This window comes from Tachypleus tridentatus, chromosome 13 (assembly GCF_004210375.1).
Source record: "Tachypleus tridentatus isolate NWPU-2018 chromosome 13, ASM421037v1, whole genome shotgun sequence".
Classification (NCBI taxonomy): domain Eukaryota; kingdom Metazoa; phylum Arthropoda; class Merostomata; order Xiphosura; family Limulidae; genus Tachypleus; species Tachypleus tridentatus.
The window spans coordinates 197212266-197227445 of NC_134837.1; the positions used below are offsets into that span (position 1 = coordinate 197212266).

Below are 15180 nucleotides of genomic sequence, written 5' to 3' on the forward strand. Positions count from 1 at the left end.
TCGACTCGTGTAACGGAAACCATAATTTGAATACAACTGAGAAATGACAAAATAAGGTAAAATATATTCTAGTACGTATTAATCTTTCTTACAAAGTTTCGATTACCCACTGGCTCAGTAGTAAGTCTGCAGGCTTCCAACGCTAAGACGCGTGTTTCGATACTCGTGGTTGGTAGATCACAGATATCTCATTGCGTAGCTTTGTGTTTAACTACATTTCAGCCTCCTGACGTCAGCATCATCAGATGGTTAGGACGCTTGACTCGCAATCTGAGGGTCGAGAACTCGAACCCCATTCCCACGAAACGTGTTCGCCCTTTCATTCAGCCGTGAGTGTGTGTTATAATGTGACGGTCATTGCAATTATTCGTTGCTGAAAAAGTAGCCCAGGAGTGGGTGGTGGCTGGTGATGACAAGTTGTTGAATTAGGGACAGCTAGCAGAGATAACCCTCGGGCAGCTTTCCGGAAAATTCAAACCAAACCTTAGGTTATCATCAGCTATCAAATAACGGTTCTGTGTTGAATTAAGTACATACAACAAAAAGTAAGAAACGCGCCACTACGTAATGTGATATGATATGGTATGTGTCGTTGCTGACAGCACCAATGTATTAATACTGTTCTTATTATTCAAAACCCGCCTAACGCCACAATGTAGTTGTAGATATTTATCGCATCAAAATTAATAAATAAATCTAAAATGATGCTGCAGAACATACTAGTTTTATTAATCATTATTTTTTTATTTTTATAAAACACAACATTTCATACTAAAAATGTGAAAACCTAGTGCAATGTTATAAAGAGAATTAAAAAAATAATCACAAAAATATTGGGGTTCTCAATCGTTTGAAATCGTTTAGTATACAGTGGTGCCCTCTTTCGGGCTTTTGACGATGGAAGACATGCAACCAGAATTTCTGTTGATTAACATTAAAAAGTAATGAATTAACTCTGTAGATACTTCATTCAAGCTTTTATTGGTCATATATCTGTCTGTTTTCTTATGTAAAAACTGTTTCAATCAAGGTGTCTACGTGTCAAAGGTGTTCTACTGCCCAAAAAACACTTCCGGCCGACATGTCCATGTCAAGGATAACGCAAAGATGAAACATTTTTTTCAGCTCTGCGAGGTGGAAATTTTTCTGGACAGAGGTAAAGTTCACGGTTAAAAAACAACAAAAACTATCAATGAACGGATATTTTATTGAATTTTTGCATATAATTCTGTGCAGTGCAGATAGTGGACTTTAACACCACTAGTTAAGAAGTAAAATGGTTCACGCTATTAATCAAGATAAACTGGATAGTTCTATGAGTTATGATATACTGGTGTATATACAGTATGTAGATAAACTGAATGGTGTTGTGAGTTACTGTATGTAGATAAACTGGATAGTGCTGTGAGTCACTGTATGTAGAAGTATGCTGAATGACATATCATTTACATTTCTTAACTGTTTCTTTTAGAACGCCCGTGCTTTATCCCTGATATTCCAAATAATGGATACGGAAGTAAGAGACTTACACGTGATCATACAATGTATAATTTCTTTTGCAAAGCGGGATTTAAGCTCCAAGGATCCAATGAAACCATATGCAAGTTTGATGGATCATGGTTCCCATCTTCCCCAACGTGTGAAGGTAGAAAATGTATCTTTTTTTTAGTTGTTTGGTTTTTCTTTCAATTAGACCTGTGAGTTTAAAAGAATTTCAGTTTGTTAGCTTCGGTAAGTGAGTATTATCCAAAAATTCCTAGAATTAGCTTTTGTTGAAAGGTAAAAATGTTCAGAAGCTAAAAAAAACACACACACATACATAAACTTTCTTACAATGTTTGAAATCATACCAGTATGGCACTACAAGGCACAAAGCTGGTTAATATTTGTTTTTTCGAAAATACATTAAAGTATATACACAAGTGTATTTACATCCAGTCTTACCGTTTTACATTAATTTCATTAAGGTAATTTCCATATAGTTTTACTGTGGTATATTTTCTAAGGTACATTCCATATAGTTTTACTGTGGTATATTTTTAAGGTACATTCCATATAGTCTGACTGTGGTATATTTTCTAAGGTACATGCCATATATTCTTTAGAAAAAAAACAAACCTCATCAATGATTACAGAATGCACGAATCCATGTTACATAGAGCAGATGCCGTGATATACGATTGTTTGTTATACCAAATTTCTATTTCCATCTTTACGTTGAATGTCATGTTATTTCAAATACAAAGGACGTAAGCTGGTGGTAAACTGTTTAAGGCTATACGATTCTCAACTAAATTTATCTGATACATTGAATGACAAAGTAAGGTAATATAACACCATCCCAGATTCGTTTGTCAGGAGGAAATATGTATTATTTTCTGTTTGTGCTTTCGTACATTCTTGCAAATCATAGGCTTACCAACAGCAAAACCAGTCTTTATTACCCCGAAACATTTTTAACGGAGTTACTTGACATATTCATAAATTACAAAACACTGAATGTGGTGTGAGTTGTTTTTTTATTTTTAGGTTGATCTATACATATATTGTATTATTATGTTTATAATTCTGCGACGAGTTGAAAAGGTTTGTATGAATATATTATTTAGTTATATTTACGTTGTTTGTTAATCTTTTATTTTCTTGCTTCTTCAGAACTATGTATTTGTGACTTTACTTTTCTCTTCATGCAGCAATAATCTGCAAGCTACCGACGATCCACAATGGTCATCCAAGGTTCACGGATGTGGATAGGGTCGTCTTCTTTGGTGTCACAATCAACTTTACCTGTGATCCTGGCTATACTCTTAAGGGAGCACCATCATCAACCTGCACAAGCATGAATACTTGGTCTGATGCCAAACCAATGTGTCTACGTAGGTCTGCTCGTGAAATTTCAGCAGGAAATAGAATGTCTTTTTCCAGAGATAATATTTGTAAGTCGTATCTCTCCATACTTAGGGTTGCTATCAGCTGCCACAAGAAGCTTCGAAATCTCACCTGTCAGCTCTCTAAGTTCTAGTGCTTGCGGTTTTCTGTCTGGTAATGTAAAGTTTTTAGTACCTTAACCAACCCAGCTCAGTAGTAGGCGCGACTAATCAATCTAAATTTGCGATTGTTCTAAAGATCTACGGCCCATTTACATCGTTGTCAAAATATGAACCAACCTTTTGAAAAATTTGTTTTCTTTAAATGTTACAACCGTTGTTGAAGAACGTGCATGCCCAGTTCTTTCATACGTCAGGAAAGATGGTTACAATAGACCAAAGATTTTAAGCATGATTAGTAAAGCCCATTTCTTTCATACGTCAGGAAAGATGGTTACAATAGACCAAAGAGATTAAGCATGATTGGTGATGTCTAGTTCTTTCATACGTCAGGAAAGATGGTTACAATAGACCAAAGAGATTAAACATGATTGGTAATGTTTAGTTCCTTCATACGTCAGGAAAGATGGTTACAATAGACCAAAGATTTTAAGCATGATCAGTAAAGCCCAGTTCTTTCATACGTCAGGAAAAATGGTTACAATGGACCAAAGATTTTTAGGACGATTTGTAATAAAAGCTTTCTAAACCTGCATGTAGTGAAAAAACATAGAAGGGTGATACTGTTTATTCGTTAATTTTAATCTAGACCTTTAGAATTTCTAACGCTTATACCATGTTTCAACTAACATAAAGTAAGAGTACAGATACGTATTTTTCTAGACATTATTTAGACACTACAGCCACTTGAAGAGTAAAGTTGATTCAATTATACATTATGTATTAAGTCAGCATGTATTAGTGTTTGTTTGCTTGTTTATTTTAGAGCAAAGCCACATTGGACTATTTGCTGTGCATTGCGGAGAATCAAACTCCGAATTTTAACGTTGTAAGTACGAGACCTACCGCTGTCCCACCAAAATATATTTAATAGTGTTTTGCAACAAGTATTATTAACTCTCGAATAAGATGTTACTTTATTATTTGAGAGTGTACTTTTATAAAATTTGACGAATTACCTATATTCACACTAGGCACACTCATGAATGAACAAAATGATATATATCATGAAGAAATGAAACTGAAACTTAGGAACCAGAATTTGAATATTTACTATAATTTCTCCCAGTTTTAAAAAGTTAGGTCACAGTTCACTGTAGATTCATTTGTTTTCGGACATTCGCTCAAAGTTACAAAAGAGCTATTTGGGCTAGCTACCCTAAACTAGATTAAAGGGAAGGCAGCTTGCCAATTCTTGGACTTTTCTTGTCTGACCAAAAAGTTGGGTGAGATATGTCCCTCGCCCTTGTATATGCACCCATAGTTTCAAAGTACAGAATGTGAACTTCTTTTATTGTTTTTTACTCTGACTGGTATTGAACACAGATTCACTGTTAGGTAATGCTCATCGAAAGTCACACATAACGTTAGCTGTTATTTTTACAGAATTGCTGTTAGTTATTCTAAGGAAAGTGTTCAGTTGTAATGTTGTCCTTCTGTTTTACAGTGACACTTTCACATACCTCCAGACACCACAACGAAAGCAAACTAAACCCTTTTGTTTACCTTTTCGCAAATCACATCGCTTAAAAGGATTCACTTAATTTAGGCTTGGCTAACTGATCCCTTTAAACTTAGATCTTAACTGTATCAAACCTGGGTATATCGATTCGACGCACATGTTGTATGATTTGACGTATAATATTGCGGAAAAAAATCCTACTTTTGTTTAATTTTCAGAAGAACTACCTAGAAGTTACGCAAGTTATGCAAACAAAAGATTATTTTTATATATGTAATATCTTATGAAATCTTAGTTTGAAAATTCTAAAATATTTCATTGGAATGTTTTTTTAAGAAACAGTTGAAATGCTTGCCTTCGTTGTAATTACTTACAATCATTTTTCCTATTTTTGTGTAAAAGTTTCTACAACGTTTTTATTTTATGAAAGTAACTTTTACCTTTATTTTGAATCGAAAAATATTGCACATAGTTTTATTGTGTTTGCGATCACTGGAACATGTGTGTGTGTGTCTATACATATACATGTATATATAATTCACAGCACTAAATTATTAAACAAATAAGATGTTTTATTTTGTTAATCAGAAGGCTTCATGTAATGTATGTAATACGTTATTTTTAGTGACTTCCTTTGCCTACTTAAGCAGTTTGTTTTTTTAATTGATAAGGCCTAATTTAAAATACTTACCGCTGCACTAGCGGGGGACTTGCTATATGGAAAAAACTCAACATTTCAGTTCTGGAATACTGTTTACAATTTAGATGTTTCAAATACGGCTGATTATGGCAACTTACGATTTTATTATGTTATACTTAAAAATGGACTAAAAGATTTAATGAAAGTTTTTAATTACCTGTTTGATAAGTTTATAGACACAAAAATAAATATTTCTAAAAGTCAGTGTAAAATCAATCTTCATTTCTGCGTTTATAATAGTTATATTACTTTTAATGAATAGTTACATGAACAAACAGGGGGTGTTCCAATGAGAACTAACTTCTCTGCATACATAGCCAATTTGTATTTGTTTTTTAATGATAATACATTTATGAAACAGGTTTCAAATCCTAAGTTATGTAAATATACTTTTTGTTACATAATAATTTAATTACTGTTAATGTATATGTGTGTATTTTTTCTTATAGCAAAGCCACATCAGGCTATCTGCTGTGCCCATCTAGGGGAATCGAAACCTCTGATTTTAGCGTTGTAAATCCATGACTTACTGCTGTCTCAGCGGGAGACATTACTGTTAATAATCAGTACTTTTTACCAAGTTTAATATACCCAAAAGAACGTGGAACAGAAGACAAGAACAATGATCATATACATGCTAATTATCAGGCCCGACATGGCCAGGTGGGTTAAGGCGTTCGACTTCTAATCTGAGGGTCGCGGGTACGAATCCCCGTCGCACCAAACATGCTCGCCCTTTCAGCCGTGAGGGCGTGGCAATGCTACGATCAATCCCACTATTCGTTGGTAAAAGAGTCACCCAAGAGTTGGCGGTGGGTGGTGATGACTAGTCTTACACTGCTAAATTAGGGACAGCTGGCGCAAATAGCCCTTGAGTAGCTTTGCGCGAAATTCAAAACAAATAAACAAACATTCTAATTATCTAGTTTTTAAATTTAAATGAAAGTACAGTTCAAAACTCGATCTTTATGAAACAATCTTGATGTAATGTACTGTTGTTAACGCTAGAGTAAATTGAATTTTAGGTTGTATCTACAGAAATATTGAATACAAATCTAAATGCGTTATAATGTCATTGGTTAGGCTACATTTAGACTATTGTGTTTAGTCTTGGGCTTCCTGCTTCAGAAAGAACATTGAATTGTTGGAAAAAGTTCAGAGAAGGACTACTAGGATGATGCTTGGAATGGGAATGTTGTCATATGAGGAAAGATGTAGATACCTGAATTTGTTTTCTGTTGAAACAAAGAAGAGTTTGATGAGATCTTAAAAACATCAGTCAGATAAGGGAATTTATGGTGTTGATGAATTCTCCCTTTTCATATTTATTGGTCAGCATGGTAAGACCAAGAAACACAAATACAAGTTTTGGTAGGTAATAAGTTATCTTCAGTTAAGACAGTTTCATTTGTTTAACAGGGTGGTTGGCTTGTAGATGTGGAGGATGCAGTTAATTTAAAGGAAAGCTTGATATTCATTTAAAGGGTAATGGCTGGATTTGAGGTGTTTTTAAAGGCTTAGTTTAATTTATAGATATGACATCGAATATGGATCGAAAGGTTTGTTGTTATCTTTTAATTTTATATTAAAATGTTACTTATTTTTATAAAATGAATCCAGGATATTCATGGTAAACAGGATGTTAGCCTGTTTAGTAAAATCGTTTCAGGATCTAGAAACCACAAGGCTTCAGGAAACGCAAGCTTGTGATAATTAGTCATCAGAACTCTATAGGCTATTTCTGCTGTCACACAACATGACTCACTGCACGTTAATTAATATAAAATGTGAATGTTCGCACTTGCAAGGTTGCGCCCTCTGATATAAGTTTTCATTGTTGTCGTACAACTGTTCTTGTTTAAGTGAAAACAAAACAAAAATTTAAGGACTGGGACGTCGCTAGATTCAAGACTGGGGCCCATAGGCGCGGATATTTTTGGCGTTGCGGTATGAATTCGATCATGGTTTTCTGACTTTTTTTTCAAGACACCAATTGAAAATTTGAGGCACTGTCCAATAGAATTTGGACCGGGCCTTGTTTGCCAGTACCTAGCGACATCTATACTGAAGGATTTAGCAGAATAAATATTTAAAAAGAAAACTTCTGCAACATTTTATATAAACGAAAGGTCTAATCGCACCACTAATAAAATCAATAAAACACACAACAATGTATACCTAGTTTCAAAAAGATGGCTTTGATTTATTTTTCATCCATGCTATTGTTTGTTAATAATTTCAAGTAATACCTCAGGAAAACAGACTAGCACCTTCGGAGAAAAAAACAAAACAACCACTTGTATGCCTAAAAGTTTACTTTAAAAATCGATCGTTTAAATTCAAAATATAAAAATTCTAGGCTTGTGGGCTCTTCGAAATACTAACTGTGATAATATTTATAATGTAAAAACTATTTGCACTCCCTAATGTGTTTTACACTCTAGTATCTGAGGGGTTTTATCCTGCCCTTCATTACTATTACGTTTGTACGATATAAGAACTTTTGTTTGCTCACACGTTCATAACGTACTAGTCGCTCGTGATATATTTTTGCTAAGTTATAAATATCATAAAATCTTGTAAGTGAAAATTATTTAAATCTTCTGAAGATAATTTAAAGAACGTGTTCACGTTATATTAATGCGATAGCTCTTAATATACAGTTAGTTTACTGTTACTTGGTTTGTACTGGTAATATTTATAATAGTTTTTTTCAATACACAGTTTATTCTAACTAAAGTTAACCCCATGTGATGAGTTTGGTTTCAAAATTGTTTGTTCTTTTCGTATTATCTGTACTGTGAAAACCTTTTATATCATCATTGTTTTGATATGAATTTCTTAATTTTATTAAGCACGAGATTACAATCTTTGAATTGTTGGATAGTTTTTGAGCCACTGTTAGATTATTATGCATTTCAAGAACACGGCTAGCCAACTTATTTTAGGGTGAATTATGCATGAGTTGTTATTTCAACTAATCTTAATAAGTGTATTCTCGGTGTCTGACAATATCAGAGGGGTGTACCACAGGCATGTAATGAAATGAGTGGAATGTATAATTCTATTGAAATGTACTTTGATTCATGAGTCTAAGGTTAAAGGTCCAACTAGCTCATACAGAACTACTAGTAATATTTGTGAGGCGGGTTATACATCTGAATTCTTTGGATGCACGAGTTTCTAGAACCTCTCGACACATGGTTGGGTCTGTAACTTTTGCTTTTATCAGTCGCTGAACTGTTTGAAATGTGAAACAAAAGGAAGAAAGCCCTGTCAAAACTAGCATCTGGATAGAGGTATATCAGCATTAAACATACTTAAGTAATCTGATTTGTCTACAAAGTCAACTAAATGGAACACAAAAATCCGAGATTCACTTTGCACGACACTACGTTTTGGAAGTGTTCACCAAAACGGTATTGTGTAAATATTTATATACTTAACACAATTATCGTAATGACTGAGAAACTTAACTTGATACTCTGCATTAGAAGACGTCTAAGCTTCAGGTGTGAGGTAAGTATTCGTTTTATTATATAAAGCATGGGCGAATTAGAACAGAGTAGCCCGCAGCACCCTCCACTATTTCATGGCCTGGTGATTGACCCTTTATCAACATCTATCAAGTATAATACTAAAACACAATCTACAAAAAATATAAAGAGAGAGAGGGAGAGAGAAATTTCGTGTTTTTATTGTTTTAAGATAATCAACCTCTGACCCGAAGAGGAATCCTTCCCTTTATCCTGCAAGGATGACTTAGGATAGCGACAGACAGCATCACATTTAAAATGTAGTATTTTATGATTTAAAAACTCTGTACATTATGATTTCCACTCACATATAAAGTGTTAAATTTTTCTGCGCCCCAAAACTTATTTTTTGTCCATTATGTCCTCAAGTAAATAAATCCTAGAAACGCCACTGAACTTCGCCCATAGATCCACAGCCCTAATTGGATATTTCACGCCCCTTCTTTCCAAATTTATAGATCCGTTACTGTAAAGTGCTACTGGTGATAGAGTAAGCTTACTATAATTAATTACAGTAAACCAGCTTTAAGTCTATTTACGCATTTCTTTACTATTGCATGTGTTACAATATCGACATGGTTACATACGAAACGTTATGAAGGCCCCCTCGAACATTTTTTTTTATTTGTTAAATTTTGAATACTCTGTTGCAGTGTTTGTGTGCGTGTATACTGTTCTATTTTACTGCCCTTCAAGTCGACAACATCAGTCTTTTTTTTAACTAGGTCGTTGCTACACGCTTACTCCGACTGCTATTGTCGAAAACACCATTCCTTTATTAAATTAGGTTGTTGCTACACGCCCGTTTCGTTTACTACTGACACTGTAATTGTAATTATGTAATCTCTGTGATTTGTAAGTAAGGTATTATTATTTGTGCTTGTATTTTATATAAAAGTTTCTCAGATGTTTAAAATTGATGCACAGGAGAAACTTAAAAATAACTAAAAGATTTTGCAGAAAAAACATAAATGTGATCGTATTAGGCTAAATATTGTTGTCAAACATCGTTTGTTGAGTTCCGCGGCGTCTAGACGATTTTGCCTGTGCGATTTTTGTACTGTTTAACCTGTATTCTTGCGATGTCATGGCTTATGAAAACGGAAATAATCGTAAGGTGTTCACAGGTTAAAACGTAACAGCTTAAACTTCAACTTAACCATTTTTCAGTTGTACGTAGTCTTTTTAATTTTGGAACTTAATTAACTTTAATAGAGAGACAAATGAAGGAAACTTAAATATATTTTTACTTAGTTTTGGAATGCTTCCACCATGTACAGATGTAATTTTCCTTTCAGTAAATCTGCACATGTACTACTCTCGTGTTCTAATGTATAAGGTTTCTCGCGTTATGACGGTAATGAAATTCCACATCAGAATTCACATTTTAGAGCACTTCCGTTGAGTGTCCTGTGTCGAAATACTACTAGCACACTCTAGTGTTGGTCTGATAAACGAACAACAATGAGAGCTTAAGAGCCTCTGAAATATTTGAGAGTGGTTTGACAAGTATACATAATAACACATTTATTTACTTTTAATAAACTTTTATATGCTAACACTGCTTCTATTACTTCATTCGACCTTCGCAGTAACGTTCCACTATTCAAATATACAATAAAAACAATTTCTAAAGTAACAAAATGAAACTATTTCACACAAGTTCTTTTCCAAAAACCACTTACACGTATAATAGCAGTTTCAGGTTAAATGACTATTTCTTATTTTGAGCTTTTTGAATTTCTTTCAGCTATAAACTGTGGCCCAACTCCGTCAATTAAAAAAGGGAAACTCGTAGCTCCAAATGGGACGAATTTCAACCAGATAACGTTTCTTCAATGTAATGAAGGTTATGAACCTGAACAAGCAGATAAGATGATATGTTCGACTGATGAACGATGGAAAATACCAGGCATTGGTGGGATAATAAGGTGTAAACGTACGTACTATTTAAATCAGAAATTGATTTGCTGGTATTTTGTATGTTATCTCGTTTTATTAAACTTGTGTTGATGTTACGTGGCGTTCATTGTTTATCAATATTAATTCCTGTTTGTATATTACTCATTAAAAAATTTTAAATTGAATTTTTATTTCTGGACTTTCAACTATTAACAAGGTAATGATATGTCATTGTACGTGTGAAGAAAACTTGGAAAACTAAACTCTGTGTGTGTGTGTGCAAATATACACATATAAGTTAAGTATTTCCAAATGATTGCAATATGGCTCCCCTATGCACCTTACTTGAATATTTATCTTCAAGATACAGTTGATTTCAAGACATAATGTTATTGAAAACAAGGTAGGGGTTTTAAACTACAATATAAGTACTTCAGAAAAGAATGGACACTTAATACAGTATCAACCAGTCCACCCCGGAGCACAAGGATATCGCTGCAAAGTTGCAGCGCTATAACCACGGTTTCGATACCCGTGGTGGGTAGAGTACGAATAGCCCATCGTGTAGCTTTGTGCTTAGCTTCAAACAAGTATGCAGTATCCGCTCGAAACACATTTGAAGAAGATATAGTTCAGTAAATTAAGATGTGATTTTACAAAAATGTTTGTTGTTTTTTTTTCGCGCAAAACTAGACGAGGGCTATCTGCTAGTCATCACCACCCACCACCAACTCAAGGGGTACTCTTTTACCAACGAAAATGGAATTGAACGTCACATATTAACGCCCCTACAGCTGAAAAGACGACCATGTTTGTTGTGACGGGGATTCGAACCCACGATTTTCGGATTACGAGTAAAGTGCCTTAACCACATGGCCATACCGGGCCCTTTCCAAAAATAAGACATTATCTATGAAAATAAATTTATTTACAATAACACAAATTTGACTGGTAAATTTGAGTGGGGGGCAAACAAAATCAATTTGTCAACACCTGATACACAGTGCGTGAATCCAAACATTACTAATAACAACTCCTTATAACGTTTATATATGCAAATAATGTTTCTAGGTTTAAAACTCCCTATTATATACATATTGCGAATTATATTTGTACCATTGAACAACGCAAAAGCAAACAAACAAACGTAAACATATATAGGTAAGAATCCTCACGAGTTAGTGAAAATCAAACAATTTTTTTATGAAGGTCAGGAAAGAGTTCGGGAATTATGAAATTGATCAGAGTAATGTGAGATTTTAGTATAGTCAGGGATAAGTATATGCCATATTATAGTAACAGCGAATCGAACTCCTGATTTTAGCGTCGTAAATCCGTAGACTTACCGCTGTACTAGCGGGGGATTATAGTAATGAGCATTGTTATTAAGCCTTCTATGTATTTACTTATAAAATGTCCCCGTCATACTGAACATGCTCGCACTTTTAGCCGTGGGGGCGTTACAATTTTACTATCAATCCCACTATTCGTTGGTAAAAGAGCAGCCCAAGAGTTGGCGGTGGGTGGTGCTAAATTAGTGGCGGCTAGCGCATATAGCTCTCGTGTAGCATCAAGCGAAATTAAAATACCAAACAAAACCAAAACTTATAAAATGAAAAATAATATATTTTATTTAATTTTTGTCGCTTCCTAAAATTTATTATTGTATCAGGAATAGACATAAATATTCTTAAATTTCATACTTTATTTGAAGTACACCATTATATATAAAAACAGTCGGTAACATGAGGGTTAAATATTTACACACTTATTTCTTTTTCGAGTTCAAATAGAACATTCAAAAAATATTTGTGATACGACATTTTAGCTTTACCCCAGCATTATTAAGTAGAAAGCTTTCTTCATATCCATCCATTTTTGTATTTTTTTCGTTAGCCATAACTTGCGATGATCCTTTTATTCCACATGGAACCCACAGCCTTCTGGATGAGTCACAAACCTATGGTAGCAGGATGCAGATCATATGTGAATCAGAATATATCCCAGTACCAGAGATTGTAAAATGCAGAAGTGACAAGACATGGGGTGACTTAAGTAACGTCTGCAGAGGTAAATTAAAGTTACATCTGTTTTCGTCATGTTTTATAATTAAAATAATTTGCAGGAAAAAAAACGGAAGGTGTAACTGGTGGAACGTTTGATAATGACAATTGGTTTTGAAAACCTTTCTAATGTAACGTTCAACAGCGCGTGAGAAACTCCAAAATTACTTAAATACATTTTAGGAGAAAGTAAAAAAGCTATATCAGACTTGTTTCACATAAAATATATATATAAATCGCTTAATATCTTTAAAAATAAAGACATATAACCATATGGGACGATTTTTGAGGGTAACATTAGATAATATCCAGGTAAAATCATTTTTATGAGGAATTAGAAAATATGGCTTTTCTACAAATGTTTAATATTTAAAAGACTATTTATTTATTATCATAGGAGTAACTGTTTCTCGTGTTTGGGAGTCTTTTGTTTAGATCAGTTGTTACAAATAATAATGAAAGCATAGTCCACTTAGTGAAAACAGAAGCATTTCATCTTTCCACGTTTAATTCAACCGTCGACCACTGATAGGCCTAACTTCACAAATAGCCTGCGTCTGACAGAAATTCTACTTACTTTCCATATTCAAATTCGGCATCTAAATACAAACTCAGTATTCACGGCATTAACCTAATTAACTTGTTCAAGTGACAGACAAACTGTGTAATTCATGCACTAGTTAATTTAATTGAATAACTCATTTTGTTTTGTGTAATTTTTTTATATGTGTAGTTCAAATTGACTCCACAATTTTGGATCATTCGTGCTGAACAATATTAATCTATATAAACATCATAGACTACAACATTATTATTTTTCTGCATTTGAATTTCAGTAAGTCGAATTCTTTGTAGTCCCGAAAGGTATGCATTATGTATAATGTAGAAGTACGTATATTAATTATTTGTGAAGATTAATGCAGAAGACAATAGATTAAATAGGATCAACACACTTTCATGTTAAATAAATTAAACTGAACTATATTTTAGGCTGTTTGTACGTTATAATAATATTCACTTTGTAACACAATTTGCAATGTATAAATATTACTTTAAGTGTAGGTACAACGTTTCAATCGTTAGTAAGACCATTTTCAGGTAGGAAACATAAAATTATTAATATATTACAGAACGACATTTATAGTGATTTAAATATTGTTGTTTTTATATATTTTTTAGTATTTGACCCGTGCATTAGCGAACCTTACAGGTAGGTTTACACGACGTTATCACAGTGGTCTAACGCTTTTTAAGTTATCCAATGTTTTCAACTATCAACTGTGTGAGACATAAAGTTCTAGATGAATAAAGACAACCATGATTAAACTCGTTTAGGTCGTTCATTAATGATTGATAGCTATCATGTTTTGTTCATTTGTTCACAAAATTTCGTAACCGCCTCCTTCGCCTTTTCTTTTCTGTGATTCACTCAAAACTGAAACAAAAGCTGCACTACATAAAACACTAGACAAATTCCTGATGGTTACTGAGACACAAAATGTGTTATTGTACAAGAAACATGTATGTTAATGTGTACGTGTTTCCAACCAAACATTTTGTTGGTCCCCAACTTCAGTACATTTAGAGTCAACACGTTGACGCAGTGTGAATCTACTTAACATTATTTTAACAATAAGATAACTATTTAAGACGTCCTCACCTATGTTTGCTTAAGGCTGAAACTATTCGTGTAACATATTTAAGTGTAAGTATTTTTGGAGTAATAGAATATATATATTTAGTATGAAATGCCTTTCAGTACCCTCAAAACATAACTTATTTTTACATTTTATAATAATGTTACTTTACCATTTTTTTACCGGTTGTTTGGCGCAGACAGCCTAGTTGCTTTGTGCCAATAAACGCCAACCAACCAACCCTCACTACCTTGTTTACGTAATATACTAGACACCAAGAGTTGGCAGTGGGTGGTGATGACTAGCTATCTTCCCTCTAGTCTTACACTACTAAATTATGGACGGCTAGCGCAGATAGCCCTCGTGTAGCTTTGCGCGAAATTCAAAACAAACCAAACCATACTAGGCACAGTTGAAAATAAATAAATAAAAATAATAAAAATTAATTTAAAAAAGAATAAATGTATAAGTTAAAAAATAATAATAATAAAATGTATATATATATATAAACTAAAAAAAATAAAATTAATTAAAAATAAATAAATAAAAAAGTGCCACCAACAAATTTGACATTCTGCTGATAGAGCAAAATAACAACCATATATGTACCACAATACATGGGCATTGCTCTGAAAAGGATCAGAATAATATTCAGTTCACTCTGACCTAAAAATAAAATAATTACAAATATCAATACTGCAAGACCACATAAGTACGGGAAGAAGGAAGAGGTCAAAGAGAACCTGACCCTCCAGGGTATGAACATATCATACCTAAATACCGAGAGAGAGAGCACAGTTGAGTGACAATTATTTTGTTAATAAAGTGATGCT

General features: G+C 33.6%; 1 protein-coding gene across 13 annotated transcripts in view; it reads left to right on the plus strand.

Moving 5' to 3' along the window:
- The window catches only part of LOC143239446 (protein lev-9-like), a 37608-nt gene that overhangs the window by 14563 nt on the left and 7865 nt on the right, over positions 1-15180 (plus strand). For 6 of the 13 annotated variants that reach the window (XR_013021180.1, XM_076480514.1, XM_076480508.1 and 3 more), the window contains 5 exons: positions 1031-1156; positions 1472-1645; positions 2694-2936; positions 10496-10684; positions 12544-12717. Coding sequence is in view for 10 of the 13 variants with exons in the window: in XM_076480514.1 (XP_076336629.1) it covers positions 1031-1156; positions 1472-1645; positions 2694-2936; positions 10496-10684; positions 12544-12717 (906 nt within the window). In the remaining 3 variants the exon portion in view is untranslated. The remainder of the gene's footprint in view (positions 1-1030; positions 1157-1471; positions 1646-2693; positions 2937-10495; positions 10685-12543; positions 12718-15180) is intronic. The other 7 variants (XR_013021181.1, XR_013021182.1, XM_076480510.1 and 4 more) reach the window with 2 other exon arrangements.